General features: G+C 43.4%; 1 protein-coding gene across 1 annotated transcript in view; it reads left to right on the top strand.

Annotated features, from left to right (window-relative positions):
• The window catches only part of SCD5 (stearoyl-CoA desaturase 5), a 163,304-nt gene that overhangs the window by 80,991 nt on the left and 68,732 nt on the right, over positions 1–13,581 (top strand). Inside the window, exon 2 of the mRNA XM_030819070.1 lies at positions 5,781–5,911. Within this exon, the coding sequence (XP_030674930.1) occupies positions 5,781–5,911 (131 nt within the window). The remainder of the gene's footprint in view (positions 1–5,780; positions 5,912–13,581) is intronic.

Raw genomic sequence — 13,581 nt, 5'->3', positions numbered from 1 at the left:
GGGATCTTTTCAGAAACAGAGCATGGCATTCATGCATGGGGCAATAATATGTGCCAGTGCTTACTGCTTGCCAGGCACGGTTCCAATTTTGCACGCAGTACCTCTTTTAATCTTTACAACAAACCCAGGAGGCAGGTACTATTTTCCCTACTTTACACATGAAGAAACCAAGCTTTAAAGAAATTGTCACAGTGATAAGTGATTTAACAGGGATTCAATCCCAGGGCCGTTTTAGCCATGATGCTGTATTGCTGAGGACTACATATATGCGCTTCTGTCTCTCTCTCTCTCTCTGCCTCGTTTTCTCTCTTTGTCTTGCTTTCTCTCTCTCATTTTCTCTCTCCCTCTCTCCTTGTCTCTCTCTCTCTCCCTCCCTCCCTCTCTCCCTCTCCATCAATGGGGCTGTAGGCCTTTCCCTATCTATCTTCAGAACCTGGGAAGTACTAGAGAGGAGAAACAGTCACTAATTGGCCAGAGCCCAGAACTGACTTTCAAAACACTTGAGCTGACTGGAAAAGCAGACATGAAAGTACAGTGCCTTCTTTCATGTTCCCCTTCCTCACCCCAGGGGTCACCCCCTCCCAAGAAGCCTTCACCCTCTGTTGGCTTCCCACTCCTCTCCTCAGTTTTCTGGGGAAAAACAGCTCCCCATTGCACACCCTGAGCCACAGCCCAGCACCCAGATATCAAAGACTCTGCAGCTGAGAGTCTAGGGGGCAGCTCTCACCATCAAAGGGAGCTGGTGGGGAGGTGGGGCGGGTGGAGTGTGAACAGGACTCTGAGTTCACATGAAAGGATGACATTGTCTCCTGATCCGATCACTTTGCATTTACTGAGGCCCCGTGGAGAGTCAGCATCTGGTGGTGGGTTGCAGAGAGCAGTGCTCTCTGGATCTCATCTCTCTGTTTTAAATCGAGAGGGTGGGGCCGCATGGTATCTAAGAGAGGGTGTACCTTATGAGGCAGGAGTTTCTCAGCCCTGGTTTTACATCAGAGTCATCTGCCGAGAGAGAGATGCCTGCTGTCTGGCCCCCATTTCTGATGCAGTCGGATGTTTAAGATCTCAGGTGACTGTAATGCACAGCCAGGGTGGAGAACCACTGCAGTTGCCTGAAAGGGCTTGGGGTTGGACTGATCTGGTGTTGGAGCTCTGGCTTTATCACTTGGAGGTCCCAAGGCATTTATTTAATGTCTCTGGGTCTCAGTTTTGCAAATCTGTAAAATGGAAATTATGATATCTACCTCATAGGAGTAAAACAGGAAAATTAGGTACATTGGTAAAGTGACAGCCCAGGGCAGGCCGTCAGTGAGTCTCCACTCCCTTCTCGCTTTCTGTTAGGCAGGGATGTTCCTCACCTGTTGATGGACACTTGGATTATTTCTGCCTTCTGGCTATTGTGAATAATACTGCTATGAACATGGATATATAAGTATCTGTTTGAGTCCTATCACTGCTCTCAATTCTTTTGAGTAAACATCTAGAAGTGGAATTGCTGGAACAAATGATAAGTTTATGTTTAATGTTTCCTTCCATCCACGGATCCTCTTTTCCAACCTCAGGGCTTTGCATCTGTGAGTCCCTCTGCCTGATCTTGCCTCCTCTGAACTTTGCTCAGTTGACTTCTTATCTTTTAAGTGTTAACCTAAATTCTTGCTTCTTCTGCAAAGCCTTCTTTGGTCCCCCAAACTAAATTATCCACTTTTTGATCTCTCTTATATTATTCTGTTCCTTTGCTCTGTAGCACTTTCCATACTTTGTCATTATATAGCAAGTAACTTACTTTTCAAACTCCTGTTAAACTCCCAGTTCTGAGCTCAGTGGCTGGTACATAATAGCAGCTCAATGAAACTGTCTCATAAAGTCTCGGCTCTCCTGGCACTCATGTTTATGACAAGCCGAGGCTGAATGGGATGCAGAATGATGGTGTAGGTATTACAGGCAAGGGAGTAAACTTGGAAGGGCAGAAAGGAAAACCAGAGTTTTGACTTTCAGCTTTTGTTTTGAGCTGGCTAAAAGGACGTGATTCATTCAAGTTCCTCCTGCTAGGATGAACTCTGCTTCCAGGGCACAGGCAATCAGCAGGGGCATTTAGATGCGGGCTCTTCCTGCCTTAGATTGTATCCTGGCTCTATCACTGTCAAGTTTTCTTCATCTATAAGATGGAGATCATAATGGTACCTACCCCCTACACTTGTGGTGAGTATTAAATGAGTTACTATGTATAAAGTACTTAAAGAGGGCCTGGCACATAGAAAGCTCTCAGTCAATGGTAGCTATTATTATTATTATTTATTCATGTTCACTCTGATGCTATAGAGATACAGATTATAAGCGAGGGTTAGAGAGCTCTGCCAAGTGCTTCCTTCTGTCAAGCACTCAGGGATGGTTCTTGAAGGGGGCTGTCCATCTCTTTCTCTGATCAGATCCAGGATTAAGGGAGTTTTACTTTTTGCTTTTTAGCATCCCTCTAGGACTGTTCTCTGTCATATAGGGTCACTACAGTCATCAAAACAGAGTACCAAACAGGGAAATCAGGACAGATAGGAGGTTGTGCCTTCCACACAGAAGCCAAAGGAGCCCTGGACTCTGCCTCTTCCCATCCCTGGCTGCTAGAGCTTGGGCTTGTGGTCCACGCATGGGCAACAAGGTACTTCTGCCTTGGAATCCTGGGTGGTCTTGATAGCTTCAGGCATAGGTGTAGGGTCAAACAGAGGCTCTTCTTGGCCTCTGTGGAAGATTCAAGGGTCCAAGTTATGACACATGTCTGGTGGTGGCAAGTATCCAGGGGTGGTGATGCCCATGGGAGCATCCTAGGCCAATGGTTGGTTTTTGATTGCTTTGTTCTGTTTTAGGTGGGTCTATTTTATTTTACAGTAAGAAAGTATGTATAATAACAAAATCCAATGGGAATTCGTAATTGTTTCTTTAAATAATGGATTTTTGAGCTATAACTCATACTGTACAACTCACCAATTTAATGTATACAAGTCATTTGTTTTTAGTATATTTGCAGAATTGTGCAACTGTCCCTAAAATAAATTTTAAAACATTTTTATTCATGGAACCCATTAGCAGTCACTCCCTTCTTCCCCGTGCCTCCACCCCCTACCCCATGCAACACCAGCCTGTTTACTTTCCCTATAGATGGTAAACTATTCTGCAATCAGGATTTAAGATGTACCTTCCTTCCATGAATGAAAGGTTCCTACTTATGTTTTGTATTCAAGTTATCTATTGTTGCATAACGAATTACTCCCAAATTTAGCAGTGTAAAACAAAACATATTTATTTTCTTACAGTTTTTGTGGGGCAGGAGTCCAGATACAACTTAGCTGGATCCTCTGCCCCAAGGTCTCCCACGAGGCTGCAGTGTGTTGGTCAGGGCTACAATCTTGCCTGAAGGCTCGACTGAGGAAGGATCTGCTTCCAAGCTCACTCATGTAGTTGTTGGTAGGATTTGGTTCCTTGAGGGCTGTTTGTTGGACTGGGGGCCTCATTTCCTTACTGGCTGTTGGCTGGAGGAATCCTCAGTTCTTTGCCACATGGGCCTCCCCAACATGGCAGCTTGCTTTATCAAAGCCAGCTCAAGAGAGAATCTGCTAGCAAAACAGAAGTCACAATCTTTTGTAAACTAATCATGGAACTGATATTCCCTCAATATTGCTATTCCTGGTTGGAAGCAAGTTACTAATAGGGAAGAGACTATACAAGGCCATGCATGCCAGAAGGTGGGGAGCACATGGACCGTCTTGGAGGTGGCATAGTAGCCTGTCCAGCAGGACCATCCGTGAGTTCTCTAGGCTGCTCCATGTATTTTTTAATCCCTGCTTTTGTTTTTGTTTTTGGCTTGAGCTAACCAGAATCAATGACTCTTGTTTGCATCAAGATTGCCATACTTGTTTGTTGCTTACAATTCTGTCATCTTGTGATTCTGGTTTCTCTTGATTTAGCACCTTTCTCTATGAGGTATGAGCTACTTGGTAAAGTATTTGGCATAACCCATTACTCCTTTTATCTCCTCAAAGTCACCAGTTCTGTGTCTGAATATTTCATTACCTCAGAGGCAGCTAGTAAGCATCCATCTGAACACTTGTTTGAATATGAGTCTCCACAAAGATCATAGAAGAGAAATGAAGAACAGAGAATTAGCACTGTCAAAATAGGAAAACTGAATCCTGTTAATGGGACAGCCCATGAATCCTCACATTCAGCCCAGGGTTTTTGTGGTTTTTCCTCATTTGGGTCATGACCAGAGGGTTGGTTTCCTCCCAAGAGCTTCAGCAGAATTTAAGCGTCAGAAATCCAGTGCAAGCTAGATTAAGCAAGAAAATGAAGTCTGTTGGCTCTGGTAACTAGGACATACTGTGGAGGCTCCCAGGATCAAAAGAAGAATGACAGAGCTCCTAGGTCAGCAGCCAGTGGCTCAAGGCAGGTTTAGCTCTTGTGGGCATCTTCATTGTCTTCATGGCTCACTTTCTTGGCCTCAAGATTTGCTATTGTAATCAGGTTTTCTCAGCTTGGTAATATGGAATCTCTGGTAAACCCCAGCTTAGGCTTTGAGCCAGAAGAGGGAAAAGGATTGGCTCAGGTGTTTATTCTTATGTCCAGGAAGACAGGGCACTATACTAGGCCAGGGCCAGGTCACATGGCCAAATTCCAGTTGTTAGAAGAAGGACCATGGGAAACCGACAGCCACTACTGCACAGTACAGGCGCTGCTGTGAACCATTGTCGGTGCCATAGGGATAGACAGACAACCATACAAGTGATCCCTAAATTATTGGAGATTCCCAAAAGGACAGGACAATGTCTGTGGTAAAGGCCTGATTGGGAAATGTGGATTAGAGTGATCCTTTTTTAGCCAATGTTTTTCATGGAGTCTTGGAATTAATTTTATTGCACCCAAGGTCTGGCCTACTGGCAAAATAGAATCACATTGAATTTTTCCATTCTAGATTTTACTTGTTCCCTGACTACTTGATAGTTGAAAAAAAAAATGTTAATAGAGATAAGAAGGCCAGGGATGACAAGGAAAATGACTGTCCATTTCATGGACTCATGACCAAGGTTAAATTACAATAAGAAAGGAGGCCAGAGCTTTTTATTTACTGCTGCTCTCTGTGATTTGTGGGCAGATTATTGTTTGTTTTTTGCTTTTAACCTTTCAAGTAAGGAATGATTTGTCATGTTCATGAAAACCACATGTATTCAGGGACCGCTTATTCTTAGAGTTAAGGGTAAATCTTGTTTTTAGAACCAAATAAATATAGATTGAGATCAAGATCAGTCAAATACTTCTGGAAGATGTAATATTGTGCTCTCTTTAAATATGTTTATTGACACCAATAATGGGCACTGCCACTTGGAAATATGCTCTTCACATAACACTCACCCTGTCATGGGTGCCAATTAAGAGGTGATGTAGAGCTCAATCTCCACCCTGCTGAGAGTGTACGTGTGGAATTGAATTGTGAATGTACATTGACATGGTTGTGACTTTGCATCAAGACTGGCAAGAAACATTCGCAAATAAAAGATTTGCTGTAGGGAAATATATCCAAAGGTCAAAGTTTGCTGAAGAAAGTTCTCTGCTGATGCATGGTACTGGGATGCTACAAATCAATAAAAAGCCTGCCTCCTCTCAAGTTACTGATTCTTCATGTTGCAGATTTCTCCCCTGACGCCATTTCACGTGTGTCCCTGTTCAGGAGAGAAAAAGCATGGGGGATGTTTGAAAGCTCAGGGACCATTGTTGACGTTTTCCCTGCTTGTGTCTTGCAGCCTACTTCTGCTTCCTCCTGGCCGCTCTGGGTGTGACAGCTGGTGCCCATCGCTTGTGGAGCCACAGGTCCTACAGGGCCAAGCTGCCTCTGAGGATATTTCTGGCTGTCGCCAACTCCATGGCTTTCCAGGTGAGAATGGAGGGTCCTCTCTGTGTTGGGAGACCCAGTGCAGATGGCAGTATGGGAGGAGGGGAAAGATGGGCTGACACCCTCCACCCCCGTCCTAGACTCAGTGTTCAGGCCCCAAGCACACCCAGTCTGTCCCAAGTTTTTATCTCTTTGTAGCTTTTAGAGACAGTAAAATGTCCCCTAGGGGGGTTGTGTGCCCTAAGGCATGCTGAACTACTGAGGGGAAAGGAGACTCCTCTATCCAGAGCCCATGCTGTGAACATACCCTGAAAGCCTCAACATTTGTCCAGCCCTAACCAGGGCCAAGTTCTGTGATAAGCACACTGGTATGCCTGTAGTATTTGATCCACACAGTAGCCCTGTGAGCTAGATGTTACATGTGTCTCCATTTTACAGATGAGGAGAATGAGGTTCAGTAAGGTTAAAGAACCTGCCCAAATCATATGCCTAAAAAACAGTACATTCAGGGCTAGGCGAATGCAGGCCAGCCTGACTCCAAGTCATTGCTCTTACAAAACCTAGTCCCAAGGTAGCCCTGCGAGGTCATGGTGGAAAGACTATTCCATCTGAAGTTTGAAGACGCAAGGATTTTACTCTCATGGGTGCTAGCTGTGAATCACTTCCTCAACTTCAGTTTCTTTATCTGTAAAAATAAGAACAAAACTTCACTCTCAGGGTTGTTATAAAATCAATGAAAACTCTAAGGAGCTATAAAAATGTAAGAGACGGTCATCACTGCACTAGGATTGGGCCGTATTCTTTAAGACTATTCCAGTCTTAGACCATTCCCCACCTCCTTGGGTACTTTCCTTGGGTACTTTTGGTTTGGTCACGGATCTCTGTTTTCCCAGTTCCTAATCTGAGTGAGAACAACTTGTTTTCAAAATTTCTGCCCACATATGAGTGTAGATGATTCCGGGCCCCATGCATTTTCACGCATTGGGAAGGAATAGTGGTTGCGAAAAGTGCTCTAGAGTCCAGGGAAACGGGTGACCCAGGAGCTTCCCTGTGACCCTCAGACACACAGCTTGTGTGGCCACCTCTGCCATGGGCCTCCCACTCCTACGAGACAACCTGATGCGGAATATTTCTGTAAGTGCTCTTGTAGCTCAGAATTCGTTTCCTTATTTTAGGCGTCTCTCATACAGTTTGACTTTTCATAAGGTAAATAGGATATAACACAATAGGTCAATTAGGGAACACAATTGGTGGTGTGTATATATACTGCTTGTAATTGAAGCACAGTCAGGCATTAGTACTGAAGTCCTAGGAAATAAGCTATTAAGCATAAGGGAGCAGTCGGCAGCTTCCTGTTTCCATGTTCATTTGTTCAGCACTGGCAGTGTGAACTATGCTGCACTTTATTTTGACTTCAGCCATCTTATTTCAGTGTTGTGCTTTCAAAATAATAATTGACCTAGGTCTTAGATGACGTCGAGGACCTAACTTGATAATTTTCATTTCTTGTGTTCAAGCAATCCTTTCTTTATAGCCTCCAATGACACACTCATGTAGTTATAAAACATTTCTATTATTGGACTTTTTTTTGAAGATAAATAACTTGTAGCTGAAGCCTAAAACTCTGATTATTTCTTTTTTTTCATGAAACTATTTGTTTATAACTCAAAATTTGAAAACCTAAGTTTTCTTAACAAAACACCACATAACAGAATATTAGACTGTGATTTTAAATTTATTTTAGGGAGAAAGTACACTGTAGATGGATGTACTCAGGTCCTAGAATAAATTCTTGGCCCTGCCATTTGCTAGATGTGAGCCTTTCTACAAGTATCAGTTCCTTTATCTGCAAGGGGAGGATAATAATATTTGCCTCACAGAGTTGCTGGGAAGATAAAATAATGAATAAAAAGTACCAAGCTTATAGTAGCGCTTGGTGAATATTGTTCTCCCCTTCTCTTTTATGAGAATTGATACATTGTTTAATTGGTTTCTGTATGCTAATGTCTGTCATATAGAAAACAATTAATGATTGTTAGGTAAATAAAAAATAAACAGCTTTAAAATGTAGTTTTAGAAACCATCAAATTTGAACTATGCATACTTTTTCAAGGCCCATATTTGTAGTGGATTTTTAAAATTCATTCAACAAATACTTATTGAGCACCTACTGTGTGGCAGGCACTGAGAAGGCACAGTGAGAATAACAATGAGCAAAGAGTCACAAGCCTCGCCTTCATGGAGCCTTTCTGTCTAGTAGGATAGTAGAATCCCCAAAGTTTCCCAGTGGAAATTTCAGTGTTTCATGGACCTGGGGTTTTATAACAATGTCACTTTAGACCTAGGTGGAAGGTACCTCTGTAAGATCAGATTAGGGCCAGTTTCTATAACATGCAGAACTGTGTCAGTGGGAGAGAACTAGAACAGAACTAGAACTAGTCAGTGTCTAGAACAATTGATTTAAACCACTTAACCCTATAAGGAGAACAACCTGGGGAAGTGAAAAAATGCTATGATCTGCCAGTGTAGGATGGTGACTTACAACCCTGACTTAATGCAGTCATTGATTTAGTTTCCTTTTGATAATCCTTGGGTTTTTAAAGATAGTTTCAAAGATTCTCTCCTCTCCTTCACCAGAATGGTCATGCCGTTGGCCAAAATGGACAAGTCATGCCATAGCTGTCTCTGTTTGGGATCAGCAGGGCTTTTGCTGGATGCTACAAACAAGACCTCGAGCATTAAGAATAGTGTTCTTAAAGTTGAGACTTAAACATTTTAAACTCCTTTTCTTTTTCTTCTATAGAAGATGTATGTATGGGGCTGAGGGCAATAGTAGGAAAGGCGGAGATACTTTTAGTCTAAAAAAATGATGATGGGCTGGGCGTGGTGGTGCATACCTGTAATCCCAGCACTTTGGGAGCCCGAGGTGAGTGGATCACCTGAGATCAGGAGTTCAAGAGCAGCCTGGCCAACATGGCAAAACCCCATCTCTACTAAAAATACGAAAATCAGCCGGGCATGGTGGTGCATGCCTGTAGTCCCAGCTACTTGGGAGGCTGAGATAGGAGAATCACTTGAATTCAGGAGGCAGAGGTTGCAGTGAGACGAGATCACACCACTGCTCTCCAGCCTGGGCGAGAGAGTAAGACTCCATCTCACAAAAAAAAAAAAAAAAAAAAAAAAAAATGATGATGGGGCAGGAATGCCTGATAAGGAGCTATAAAATCCTCTGTCCCCTCTGGACCCAAACCCTTGTATTCAGCAAAGATCCCCTGAGTTCCTCTATGGTCTATCCTCCTTCCTTGCCAGTAGGATGAAGTCAACCTAAAGACTGCTTGCAACTTCCTTATAATTTGCTCCAAGTCAAAGATGGACCCAGGTGAGAGATTCCTGTTCTCCAAGAGTTAAGTTTTCACAAGTAAGAGCCAGGATTCGGATTTGTGCTGTCACGCTCATGCATCTGCTCCTGCTGGCTACATCTGGGTCTCTCAGAGACCCAGTCCAACCAAAAGCACCTACTAGATGCTTCACCCCACTCCCTCATGGCTCATATTTCCTCATCAAGTCATGGTAATGAGGCATTGGATTGAGAGCTGGAAGAGAACTAAAGGGATTTAGTTTAAATTCTCATATTTTACAAAGGAGTAAACAGAATACCAGTGACCTCTCGAAGTTCACACAGCTAATTAGTGGATAGACAGACTGAAACCCCACTCTCCTGATTCAGGCCACCCATTGGATATTCTTATGTGCTGTCCTACAGCATGATTTCTAAACAACATAGAGTTGAGTCTTTTTTTTTTTTTAATCCTCTCTGACAGTCTGTCTTTTAACTGGTATATTTAGACCATTCACACTTAAAGTAATTATTGATATAGTTGGACTAATATCTACCAAGTTACCAATTATTGATATAGTTGGATCAATATCTACCAAGTTTCTGTTTTCCATTTGCTGCTCTTTTTCTTACTTTTTATCTGTGTATTCTACTCTTTTTCTATTTTTATGTGGTTTTAATGGACCATTTTGTATAAGTCTATTTTTCCTCTCCTCTCTTAACATATCAATTATACTTCTTTTTAAAAAATTTTTATGGATTGCCCTAGAATTTGCAATATACATTTACAGCTAATCTAAACTCACTTTCACATAACACTATACCACTTCATAATAGTACCTGCAGTAGCGCAAGGACCTTCTAACAATGTATTCCCAATTTCTCCCTCCTGTCTTTTACGACACTGTTGTCATTCATTTTACGTATCCATAAGCTATAATCACTAAACAAATTGTTACTATTCTTATTTTGAACAAATTGTTATGTGTTAGATTAAGAATAAGAATAATAAAAGTTTCTATTTTACCTTCACTTATGTAGATCCAGGTTTCTGATATAATTTTTCTTCTCTCTGAAGTACTCCTTTTACCATTTTTTTGCAAGGCAAGTATACTGGTGACACATTCCCTCAGTTTTGGTTTGTCTGAGAATGTCTTTTTTTTTTTTTTTTTTTTTTTTTTTAGAGACAGGGTCTCACTCTGTCACCCAGGCTGGAGTGCAGTGGAGCAGTCATGGCTCACTGCAGCCTTGAACTCCTGGGCTTAAGCGCCCCTCCCACCTCAGCCTCCTTAGTAGCTAGGGCTACAGGCACATAGCACCACACCCAGCTTGAGAAAGTCTTTATTTCTACTTCATTTTCGAAGAGTAATTTTGCTGAGTACAGAATTCTAGGTGGGTGGATTTTTCTCTTTCAACACTTAAATATTTTATTTCACTCTCTTCTTGCTTGCATGGTTTCTGAAGAGAAACCTGGTATAATTCTTCTCCTCACTCCTTTATAAGTAAGGAGGGATTTTTTCCACTCTGGCTTCTTTCAAGATTTTCTCTTTGTCTTTGATGTTCTGCAGTTTGAATATGATAATACCTAAGTATTAGCCAGGCATGGTATAAACCCTAAGTGTAGGGTTTTTTGGTATGTATCCTGCTTGGAGTTTTCTGAGTTTCCTGGAGCTGTGGTTTGGTGCTTGTCATTAATTTGGAAAATTCTCAGCCATTATTACTTAAATATTTTCTTTTTCTTCTTTATCTTTTTTGAGATGGAGTCCCACTCTGTTGCACATGCTGGAGTGCAGTGGTGTGATCTCGACTCACTGCAACCTCCGCCTCCCAGGTTCAAGAGATTCTCATGCCTAAGCCACCCAAGTAGCTGGGGATTACAGGTGCACGCCACCAGACCCAGCTTGTTTTTGCATTTTTAGTAAAGATAAGGTTTCACCGTGTTGGCCAGGCTGGTCTCAAACTCCTGGCCTCAAGCGATCCACCTGCCTTGGCCTTCCAAAGTGCTGGGGTTGGGCCAGGCGCGGTGGCTCACGCCTATAATCCCAGTACTTCGGGAGGCCGAGGTGGGCGGATTATGAGGTCAAGAGATTGAGACCATCCTGGCCAACATGGTGAAACCCCATGTCTACTAAAAATACAAAAATTAGCCAGGCGTAGTGGCGTGCACCTGTAGTCCCAGCTACTTGGGAGGCTGAGGCAGGAGAATCGCTTGACCCTGGGAGGTGGAGGGTTGCAGTAAGCTGAGATCGTGCCACTGCACTTCAGCCTGGTGACAGAGCGAGACTGCATCTCAAAAAAATAAAATAACAAAGTGCTGGGATTACAGGCTTGAGCCATTGGGCCATTGCACTCCAGCCTGGGGAACAAGACTGAAACTGTCTCAAAAAAAAAAAAAAAAAAAAATTAGCCAGGCATGGTGGCGTGTGCCTGTAGTCCCAGCTGCTTGGGAGGCTGAGACATGAGAATCACTTCAACCTGGGAGGCAGAGGTTGCAGTGAGTTGAGATTGTGCCACTGCACTCCAGCCTGGGTGACAGAGCAAGACTCCGTCTCAAAAAAAAAAAAAGTCATTGATAATGCCGCTACAAAGTAGGTACTATTATTTTCCTCATTTGATAGACGAGAAAACAGAAAAGTGGTTATATAACCTATCCAAGGACATTCGGATTTATGTGACAGTTTTATGTGACAGAAAAGGGGTTTAAATGTAAGCATCTGGACTCCAGAAGTCACCTTCTTACTGCTGTGCTGTAATGCAGTAGTCCTCAGCCTTTATGGCACTAGGGACCAGTTTCATGGAAGGCAATTTTTCCATAGATGGCGGGGTGGGGGGATGGTTTTAAGATGATTTAAATAAATAACATTCATCATTAGATTCTCATACCAGTCCGTGGCCTGGGGGTTGCGGACCGCTGCTCTAATGCCTCTTCCAGTGTCCAAATGCACATTTATCCTTTCAGTCAGCGAACACATGTGTTAAGCATTGTTCCAGGCACAGGAGAACAAGACAAACAAGGTCCCTGTCCTCATAACGTGTATATTACAGTAGGAGAGACAGCAAATGAACATGTGAGCAAATGAACAAACAAATGTATTCAGAGAGAGAAGGATATAAAGAATTAAACAGAGTCACATCACATAGAGGGCCAAGGTGGGGCATCTTTACAAAGTGTGGTCAGAGAAGACCTTGCTGAGGAGGTGGCATTAGTGCTGAGACCTGAAGGAGAGGAGGGTAGAAGAAGAGCATCCAGAGGGAGGAGTCAAAGCAAAAGCAGGAACGAGGATGCTGTGTTCAAGGAGCAGAAAGATGGCCAGCGTGGCTGGTCCATGTGAGTGCAAGGCCAGAGTGGGGGACAGGGGCCACATCAGTGCAGGGTTCTGTCAGGCAGAGTTCAGATATTGTTCTACATATCACAGGAAGGCACTGCCAGGTCTTAGGCAGGGAGTGACATGGCCTCATGCATTTCCATGGCTTGAGTAAGCCTCAGACCACAGTCAGGAGACCCCAAAGAGTTTGTGCCTGGTTCAGGATAATAGACCATCCCCCAAGGCTGGGTCTCTGTGGGGTGTGCATGTCAAGGAGGGAGACTTGTATGCGAGGCAGCACCCTCAAGTACAGCTCGTGCTGTCAGCAGCAGCATGCAGTGGTGGTTGTGTAGAAGAGAACAAAACGCCAGAACTTTAGTGCAGCTCAGGAATCCTTAACCTTATGTGGCTCTCTGTGGGTTCTAAGTCTCCCTTCAGAAATCCTGTTTCAGTGTTGCCACCTTTCCTAGCCATGAGCCCAAGCTTCAGATGCACAACTTTTCTTCTGCACATCAGAAACAGGTTTGCCTTCCTCCTTTCAAGATGGGTGGGTGTTGTTGGTTTTCTCCTCCATGTAAACAGGCAGCAGCAGAAGTGGCCCTGACCCGGCTGCCCTGACAGGTTTTCCTGGTGTGATTTGGGAAGGTGATTTGCACATCATGCCTCACATTGTCTTCTTCCACAGCATTTCACCATCCAGGGCACATTTGGAACATTTGGAAGTCATGTGAAAAGAGCAAATAGCTTGGTAGTCTCTAAGCAATGATGACGGTGATTTATCAATTCATTAAAGCATTGTCATTCTATGCATGCTGCATTGTAACCCCTTCCGTCATGCGGAATACTCCGACAAAGTGGTGCAGGTGGGAGGTGGCCTAGCAAGTGAGCGAGAGAGGAAGAAAGAGAAAGGAAACCAGGAAACTCTCCAGAGGCTGCTGCGTGGGGTACGGCATTTTCTTTCTGCAGTTACCTGGCAGGATTAATTATACTTTCTACCAACAAAAATGAACCTATTAAGGTAGAAAATAAAATTTCCCCACCCCTAAGATGCCTTACTTGCTTATTTGTTG

The sequence above is a fragment of the Nomascus leucogenys genome, chromosome 9 (genome assembly GCF_006542625.1).
Source record: "Nomascus leucogenys isolate Asia chromosome 9, Asia_NLE_v1, whole genome shotgun sequence".
In the NCBI taxonomy this organism is placed as follows: domain Eukaryota; kingdom Metazoa; phylum Chordata; class Mammalia; order Primates; family Hylobatidae; genus Nomascus; species Nomascus leucogenys.
Note: the sequence above shows the minus strand (reverse complement) of the source record. Positions and strands in the feature narration are given on the sequence as shown.